General features: G+C 45.4%; 1 protein-coding gene across 1 annotated transcript in view; it reads right to left on the bottom strand.

The window, feature by feature from the left end:
* Positions 1 to 539: 539 nt before the first annotated feature.
* adgra3 (adhesion G protein-coupled receptor A3) overlaps positions 540 to 9358 on the bottom strand; it is a 32165-nt gene continuing 23346 nt past the window's right edge. Inside the window, exons 4-19 of the mRNA XM_030722822.1 lie at positions 8457 to 8528; positions 8293 to 8364; positions 8003 to 8163; positions 7259 to 7472; positions 6992 to 7156; positions 6471 to 6672; positions 6196 to 6345; positions 5925 to 6083; positions 5693 to 5845; positions 5317 to 5524; positions 4971 to 5179; positions 4626 to 4750; positions 4308 to 4431; positions 3615 to 3760; positions 2786 to 2881; positions 540 to 2083 (exon numbers count right to left, since the gene is read on the bottom strand). Of these exons, the coding sequence (XP_030578682.1) occupies positions 637 to 2083; positions 2786 to 2881; positions 3615 to 3760; positions 4308 to 4431; positions 4626 to 4750; positions 4971 to 5179; positions 5317 to 5524; positions 5693 to 5845; positions 5925 to 6083; positions 6196 to 6345; positions 6471 to 6672; positions 6992 to 7156; positions 7259 to 7472; positions 8003 to 8163; positions 8293 to 8364; positions 8457 to 8528 (3703 nt within the window). The 3' untranslated portion in view covers positions 540 to 636. The remainder of the gene's footprint in view (positions 2084 to 2785; positions 2882 to 3614; positions 3761 to 4307; positions 4432 to 4625; positions 4751 to 4970; positions 5180 to 5316; positions 5525 to 5692; positions 5846 to 5924; positions 6084 to 6195; positions 6346 to 6470; positions 6673 to 6991; positions 7157 to 7258; positions 7473 to 8002; positions 8164 to 8292; positions 8365 to 8456; positions 8529 to 9358) is intronic.

Below are 9358 nucleotides of genomic sequence, written 5' to 3'. Positions count from 1 at the left end.
CATTAAGACAGCGGGTGCCCTGAAAGTAAGGTGCACTCATCAAATCTGCCAGCAGGCAGCAAGAAAACACCCACAGAGCCCAAAGCCACAGCCAGCTGCAATTAAAGTGCTGCACCGCTGCAGAGAAAAGAACCTGAGGCCACCTGAAGGTCAGCGAGAAACCCAATTACCAGCTTGTCATATATTGTCAGGAAGAGTAATTCCTGGAAACAAAACAGCTCTGACTCATCTTTGCAGTGGCTGCAGAGACCAAAAGATTAGATTGTGGGTGCAAGTGCAAGAATAAAAACTCTAAATTTGGTAAATGGAACTTTTGTTTTAATTATTGTTGGAACAAACTAAAAAAAAATGGGGGTGAAAAAGCTCCGGGTTAACGGTATGCACAGGGCCACAGCTTAGACCATGCAGTTTCATGTACAGAACTCTCAAAGGGAATAAAAAGTGTTGGATTAAAAGTTATAAAAATAGAACATTTATAGAAACATCTACAAAGTCAGTTTAGTGGCCATAATTTGGCTATTTTTCCATTTTTTTTTTTCAAAGGAAAAAAGTACAATCAAACAACTAAAAACAGACATTTCACAGTTTAAAAGGTGTGAACACATCATTACGCAGTCTTTGGGACGGAAACTGTTGCTACACAGTAGTTTCATGTTTCCACAAGCCGGTCTTTATCCCGGCTGCACTGTCTGTGTTAATTATAGGCACTGCCTGTCCATTCTCTTTAATGGTGCCACCGTTGTGAGTGATGAGGTTGAGCCCGTATGACTTAAGCTGGCTTTCTAGTCCTGAGCTGCCAGGCTGCTTTACAGGAGCAGAGTCTTTACTTGAGCTCGATGCTGCAGCAGTAACCACCTGCTCGGTTTCTACGGTTGCCACTGAGCCCTTCCCCAGCGTGCTCCCGCCTCCTTTATCTGAGTAGCGGGAGCGCCGCGGCAGGCTTGCGCTGTCGCTACTGTCCTGTTGCAGCTGGCTCTGATGCCGCTCTCTGTAGGCCATGTAGGCCGCTCGTCGGCTATTGCGAGCTGCCAAGTCATAGTGATGGTGTCTCCTGTGAGGGGCGCTCTGCACGCTGCCCTCCACGCTGGTGGGCACGTCATAGGCGTACTCTCTCAACACAGTTAGCCGACTTGCCCTGTGTGCCCGTGCTCTGTTTTTGTGATGCCTGCTTATGTGTCCGTTGGCAGCGGCTGCTGGATTGCTCACGTTGTTCATCGAGTGGAACTGTACCTCAACTGGCGACACGTGCATTTTGATTTCATTGTCTAGCGAATGCTCAGTCAGGCTGTTCTCCAAAACACCAGCACTATTGGCTGCCGCTGGTGCTGATGCGGACTTGCACTGAGCTGCCTCTGCGTGCAGATTGGTCAGCTTGCTGCCATGGGCAGAGTTGCGCATGCTTGGGGCACTCTTATTTGTATAGGAAGAGTCTGCACTGCTGTGGCCACACTTAGTCGACTCCCCGTCTGCCTTGTTATCAGATCCTGTTGTAGATATCATCGCCACACCTGGCTGAGGCAGAAGGGTGTCCTCCTGTGCAGAGTACGCTCGTCTCCCAGAGCAACAGGCCTGGGACCAATAGCGTCTCATATCTTGTCTGTTGATGCAGTGATGTGCAACCATGAATGCCCCGAGTGCCAGCGCCGCCACCCCAAACAGACAGGTGAAAGCTAAATCAAAGGGGTGTTCCTGTGATACAGCCATGGCGCCGAACACCCAAAGGGCCGCGTACAGTCCCAATGCCCCCGCTGCGCCCATCAGCTGCGCAGTGAAGGTGTGCTCGTTCTCCAGAGCCGACAGTGGCACAGAGTGGGGAGGGAACACAATGGAGGAAGATGCCTCATGAGGCTGTAGCTGCAGAGTGAGGGGGTGGCAGTGGCTGCTGGGAGCATCTGGCCCGACCTCAGTGCTGGCTGGAGCCAGATGCTGCTGCTCTTCGGTCGGCTCCTTGAGCTCATAACGGCGCTCAGGGTGTCGGCGCAGCTGGAGCAGGATGCTGAGGAAGTACATGCAGTTCACAAAGATGATAAAAATTACCGGACCATAAAATGCTCCGATACTTGGCTCCCACGCCATCCAGCAACTAGACAGTGAAGACACAGATAAGACAGTTTAGACATTAGATGCGGCATTTAAGAGACTTACAGATTTTTACAAGAATATCAGGGTCATCGGTTAGCATTCATTGAAATTTACAACACATTCTAATAATAAAGTTGTCCACAGTGCTCATTAAGGCAATACCTCATCTCCCCATCTTAATCTGTCACTGTGATTATTAACTTGAGAAACTTGAAATTACTCTGGAAAAACTTTTGCGTCTCGTTTTTACAGTTACTGTCCCATTACGTTTAATAACACAGGCTGAATTTGTCTTGGCTGCAAGAAATTAATTAAGCTCCAAAGACTCGAAGACAGATACGGGTCCAGATTTCTCAATTAGTCAGCCACGCTACACAATCTAAACAGCTGCTGCTGTAGAAAGCGGGGCAGGGGAGCTCGCTGTAAACTGGCAGCAGTTCCTTGTTGCTTGGATGCGCATATCATTAATAGGCATCTATAATCAGAACTTGTGGGAATAAACTTTTCCTCATAAAAATATTTTTTGCTAATGCTGTGCAGTCTGGCTGGGACAATTACAAAGCCTATTTCTCTTGAAGGCAGAAGGTAAAATATGTGACTCAATCTTTAGTCAGAGCTGTTGACCGGACAAAAGGGCAGTGTTTCCATGAAATCAAACTAGGAAAAGAAAACTTTAACCTCAGTCTATTAAAGGACTACTTACTATGGTGCATTGGTCTGGCTGCCATAGTTTTTGATGTTTGCTGCTGCAGTGATCCCACAGACTATGATGGGTATCCCTCCGCCAATTAAGTAGAACCTTTTGGAGAAAGCAAAGAGAGGTAGTTCTGCTTTAGTCTTTCTATTTTCTTGACTGAGAAGAGGGCATGCAGTAAATAAAGAGATCCAATGATGCTTTAGGCCTCTACAGTGACACCATGTGGCGGCAGCTTCACTAAAATACAGCCACATACAACAAAAGAAATCTCAGTGGCATATACACATTTAAGGAAAGGTATGCCGAGTGTATACACACAGCTACATTTTATGATACAGAGTAGCTTGTCCTGCACTGTGTCTGTCTTTTGTGTAAAAACACACACAAGCTCGAGCTTGGTTCACATTACAAAAGCTGCCTGCTAATACATGTGTGTCAAATTTGTGCACAGAAAGAATCACACGCTCTGTCAGCATGAAAACATCTCAACCAACAGAAAGAACACAGTCCTGCTTATTTCAACAGTTAAGAGTTTAAGTGCAGTTTATTTGGTATTGCAAGAGTAAGGATGCTGTTGTATGCTACTGTGAATTCATCTATGCTTGTGCTTTGCTGATCGAGACATATTGCAAAGCAAACAGCACAAAAGAAGTGAAACTAATTTTGACTGTTTATTTCTTCACTTAACTGGGTCTGAACCCATTAGTAGGATGTCAAAGTATTCAGGCAGTTGCACAGTGCTGTCATTTGGAGGTTCTTACTTGTAAACTAAGCTAACTTGTAAACACAGCAGATGCCACACATCTGCTGTGGTGAAAGAGCGCTGGAGACAAACCTCAGCATCGGCCGCGGTGGCGGCGGCGGCTCGTCCAGCTCCTCGTAGCGTTTGGCCTTGCGTGTCACCTGCTTGTAAATGTTCCTCGCAGTCACGCCCACCCACAGGGCGGTAGCAAGAGTGGAGTAGTGAAGCAAAATGCCCACCTAGGAGAGATCGCACCGTTACAAAAAGCAACAAAATTTCATGTCAGTATAATAAAATGCTCCTGTCCAGCCATATTCTTTAATCAGTAAAAATAAAAGAACCGAGCACATTACAGATATCTCAGTTGAGCAATCTTCTATTGATGACGTCATCATCAGCTTGAGCTGAATATTCACCTTAGAGGATATAGTTTTATACCAAAGGGATTTAAATAAATCAACATCCAGATACTTACCAGATATTGTGCAGCCAAAAAAAAAAAAAAAAAAAAAAAATGAACAAGTAATCTTGCCTCAGAACAGCACACCATGAGGAGAGGTGCAGGGCTGCCTCAAGCCATGGAACAATCTAAGGTATCTTTCTATACATCTTTTACAGTGCTTTTCCCCCCAGTTTCATAAGTGCAGTGATTTTAGCCAAAGGCAACTTTTTCAACTTCTTATTCCTAGAAAACATCCAAAGCACTTTGTCTATGGACTACTAAGCTTGCAGTGGAAGCAAACGCAGCGGGGGGGGGCTCGGAGTGTGCGGGCGGTGTATACTCACTGCTTGACAGACGCTTGAGAATCGCGTCTGATTGATGCCACCTACAAAAACCCCGCAGGTGAGGGAGATGTGGAAGCACAGGTTGATCAACATGTGCCAAAACTTCCGGCTCACACGCACAGACCTGCAGTCACACAAACAACAGATTACAGCATTAAAATGGAGAAAGGGGCTGTTGGGATCACTAGACTGGAAAAATACTGAGATTATCTTTCAGAACATGAGAATTCAGAAATATTATACAGTATGTATTTAGGAAACTCACATTATTAATGTGAACATGTAAACAATTATTCAGACTTCTAGCCATTCTCTTACCTGTGATGGTAGATATAGCTTATAATAATGGTGACCAGGCATAGGAGGAGTATGATAGCTGTGGCGTAGATAACGGGGTGCAGTGGCTGGATGCTAGGAGATCCATATTTCACAGTGCTAAGGTCCTGCAAGAAAGATGAGGTGATAAATAGTCAGGTATAAATAAATTAATAATCTGGCATAAGCCAGTACAATTTCCTAGTTCAGTGTCTAGTGGACCTTTAGTTAGATATGAACATACATTTCCAACTGGCCACTAGAGGGCCAATCAGCTCATACTGGTTCTGATCACCTCACAAACTTTCCTGTGCCACCAAATGAACATAAAGGAGTAGCCTAGCCTACCATAAGAACGCCATAGTTGCCCAGAGAGTTGCATGATATGGTTGTGAAATTGTCGTGATGGTCCAATATGCGGCAGCCGTCCCTCTGCCATCCTCCCTGACCTCCCGCCTGGCTCAAGTTCCAGCAGGCGGACACAGCATCTGAGCCGTGGGCAAACAGCTGCAGGGTGACGTTAATGGGGGTCTTCAGGATGCGTGGAGACATGCCATCTGATGGAAGGTACAAAATTGGGTATAGCACTTTTATAATTTCATCTTGCTTCCTGATAATGTGCCCTCACTGAACTTTTGTCAGGTTTTGGGTTAGGGTTCAACACTTATGACTACCCCGAAATATTATGACTCACCTATCTTGGCCATAATGACAGGGGTGGCTACGCTTCTCCTCCGCCCTCCATCAGCGAGTTGGGAGGAGTTGCCAGTGGATGGAAAAAACTTGCCATTGTGGAAGCCCAGCAGGTGGAGCTTGTAGACTGTGTCCTCTGGCTGCCCAGGGGGTACCGCCTCGGTAAGGAGAGACTGAGGAAGCTGCAGGGAAGCCTCCACTACAGTGCTCTGTAACGACAAAAAACACAATGAAAGAAAAACCTTTGTCATTTTAAACTAATCAGGGAAGCTGTTATGGGTAAAGTGTGATGAATAAATATAGAAGCTACAATCACAGCCAAAGCTCAGCCTACTGAAATTGCTAACATCTTGTAACTTTTTCTGGTAGGAGCTGACCTTGTAAAGGATGCTGGAAAAGGAGCTGGTCGTGTTACATTTGAAGGTGAGCTGGCGGTCCTGGCCTCCCGGCCTCTGGAATAACATGCAGGTCATGCCATTCCAGTCGCTGGCCCTGATAGAGTGGGCATCCAGTGCAATGTTAGGGGAGGTCTGGAAGGACACCAGAAACAGAGTGAAATGCAGCTCTTTATTACACATAACATGCCAAAGTGCTGTCGGTGAGGCTAACCAGCGGGAAGGCCTGGGGTGTAGCTGGGCGGTAAACGGCAATCTTCTGGAGGCAGGCGATGATGCGGGAGCAGGCCATGGCTTCACGCTGAGCCATCGACAGCACTCTCTCATCCGCCAGCATCAGGTTACTGGCCATGCTAACCATCACCTGACCCAGCTGGGAGACAAGTGACACAAAACGATTCCAGCTACATGCAACTAAACAGCACCTACTAAATATTTCTCAAACAGAAACAAATAAATGTGAACAAATAAGCACATCCACTTACGTTTTTAAACTTCTCGACAAATTTGCCAAACTTCTCAATCATCTCAGCCACAAAGATGATATCCATCTTGTCTGAGAAGTTGGCCGCATCCTTTGTGTAGACAGACAGGCGTTCAGCTATTGTCAGCACATTGCTCTCATTTAGAGGCATCTAGGAGAAACACACACACACACACACAACAAAAAAGATTGGGCTTGGCCAGACAGCCATCTGCACAAGATAAGAGGAAGCTCAAATGAAAGAGCAAATCAAAGCCCACGTGACCAGATACAAACCTGGTTGATGACATTGAGAAATCTTGTGACATCCTTCTGAAACTGGCACCGGGAATAGTCCTCTTCTGCCCACTGCCCTTCCCGATCACAGTAACGCCAAGCCCGCTGCTCTTCACTGGTGCTACCCGAGTAGGTGCTTCCGCTTGAGGGCAGTCTGTTGCAGGGTAGGTAGGCTCTGATCCCTGCTAGGGTGCGTGGCCACCTGGGAGGATTTAAATAAATTACTAGTTATTTCCGCTTAACTCTGTCATGTGAGGCAAAATGTGTCCAATCTGGTGATTGAAGTTGTGACACCATTTGACCACAAGGGGGTGCTGCTTACACAATAACAACTGCTCCAACCTAGCAAGAAAACACTATCACACAAAAATTATTACTTCACATTTTCTGAATCTGCACTCTGGCAAATGACATTATGATTGCATGTGTTTACAAAAAGCTCATTGTGTCACATTACACTACAGTTTAATACTCAGTCGCTCATAGTATTCAGTGGTTAAGAGTAAAAAGACAACATCTACCGGAACTCTCCCTTGTTGTTGGAGACACGCTCAGGAGCGCAGTACTTGGCAGAACTTTGCAGCACCACAATGTGGACAGTCCTGGTGGTGTTGCCCCTGCTTGTCCTGACTCGACACTCCCAGTTCCCCGTAAAACCAGGCTGGATGTTTGAGATGGTCAGTGCACTAATGGAAAACAAGAAGAAGAAAACGTATTACTTCATGTTTATTGGTCAAGTTAACTAAATAAATAAACTGCAAGAAAAAAAATGGTGATCATCATCATACCTCGCAATCAGGGAGCAGTTTTGCACAATGCGCTTTTCAATATAGATCCCTTGGGTGGCATTAGGCTTGACCACGTTGCCTCTGTGGTACCACAGCACCTGCATGTCCTCTGCCACAAGGGAGACCTGACACTGGAATGGCAGGCTGTCCCCCTGAAAGACAACCTGCCGCTGGGATGGGGTCAGCTGGAAGGAGGGCAGCTCGAGTGGAGCATCTGAGTAAAACAGCAAGCGAGTCAGGTAGTATTTCTCACAATAAAAAGTGTCAAACTGTCACTTGGTACAAATATTTTTCAATTCTATGCACTATGCAAGCTAAAACAGAGTCTTAACTTCTTGGTACTTTAGTGATATTTGTAATTCATGTCAGGTCAGCGGCTCCTGCTAAATCTATGCCATACATTTCATAATCCCTCACTGAGATAAGTGCCAAAGTGATAAGACATGAGCAAGTACAAACAAAGGCAGCGCCAGCCTGGGCAGCCCTTGTCTTATCTCCTGTGTCATTGCACAAGCCCCTGTTACCCAAACACTAACCTCACTGATACCAAAACAGAGACGTTAAAGGGACAGTGCACCTGTTTGACTGTACACTCTGAGCCACTACTCTAAATTAGGTATTTAGACTAAGACGGGACAAATGACAGATTGGGGTCAATGTCACTGAAATGATGGACAATTCAGTTTCAGGACGCTCAAACATTATTGCTGTAATGTGCTGTGACGTGTATGTGTGTGTCCCTACCGCATGTAAGGAGCTCCGGCCTGATGGAGTTAATTAGCTGACCGTGTAGAGACTGTGGGTAGGAGCACTTGGTGTTTTTCACAGAGATGTTCCTGTCTTTGATCCAGCGTAGCAGCCAGAGAAGGTTGCAGTCACACAGCAGGTAAGGTGTCTGGAACTCCCTGGAGATGGACAGGAACAACCCCCCCGGGGTCAGTTGAAGTGATAAAACACCATCAGACAGACTGACAATGGCCACATGCCCGACTGAGGTTTTTTTCTGCCATATTTTACAGGTTTTGCATACTTACAGCGTCTTCAGAGACACCAAGTTGTCAAAGGTCCCTTGAGTCAATGAAGAGAACATGTTCCCTGAAAGGTTTCTGTGAAGAGAGAGAGAGAGAAAAAAAAAGAACCTTTATTTGGGCTCTGTTAAAAATATATGATTATATTCACAGCAGTGCAAATGACTTACAGTCGGTTCAGACTGGACAAGCCCCTGAAGATGTCCATGTTAAGACAGCCGATGCTGTTGTTGGACAGGTCTCTGTAGGGCACACGGAAAAAGGAGGGGACATTTTATTTGTTTCACAGATGAAATCCATGTCATTCTACAACAGTGATCCTTAACCAGGGGCACTCAGAGATTAGCACAAGCATTTAATGAACTGAGTGGACCTAAAAGTTAAATGAAAATAATGGATAAGCATAAATTTATTGCACTGTATCAAAAAGAGATAATGATCAAAAGGTAAACAAATGGTTGAAATGCCTCTGTTTATGCCTAACAGTTCAGTAGCTAATAGTATAGATCAAGAAATTAGACTAAACATAATGGATATTATCTTTTTTTCTTTAGGGGTCCCGCAACAGACCATCTGCCTCCATCTCACCCTATTCCCAACATCCTCCTCTGTCACACCAACCCTCTGCATGTCCTCCTTCACTACATCCATGAACCACCTCTATGGCCTTCCTTGTTCCCCTTTCCCTGGCAGCTCCATCTCCATCTTTGCTAAAATGTATCCACTATTCCTCTTCTGCACGTGTCCAAACCATCTCAGCCTTGCCTCGCTAACTTAATCTTCAAACCTCTCAACCAGAGTTCTCCCTCTGATGCACACATTTTTAATCCTGTCCTTCCTGGTCTTTCCCAAAGAAAATCTTAACATCTTCAACTCTATCACCTCCACCTGTGGATAAAGTGTTTATAATAACGTAGCCAGGTAAAATGAAGAATGAAATAGTTAATTAGCTATTTCAACCCATGTACAAAATAACTGAGCAGTGCTAAGCTGAAAGTTTTGCACACTGAGTTTTATTGAAGTTATTTGAAATAAGTGTTGAGGAAAAATGGGTGTGGAGTGCGTCATATTA

This window comes from Archocentrus centrarchus (assembly GCF_007364275.1).
Source record: "Archocentrus centrarchus isolate MPI-CPG fArcCen1 chromosome 18 unlocalized genomic scaffold, fArcCen1 scaffold_23_ctg1, whole genome shotgun sequence".
Lineage (NCBI taxonomy): Eukaryota > Metazoa > Chordata > Actinopteri > Cichliformes > Cichlidae > Archocentrus > Archocentrus centrarchus.
This window is presented reverse-complemented; position numbering and strand designations above follow the sequence as displayed.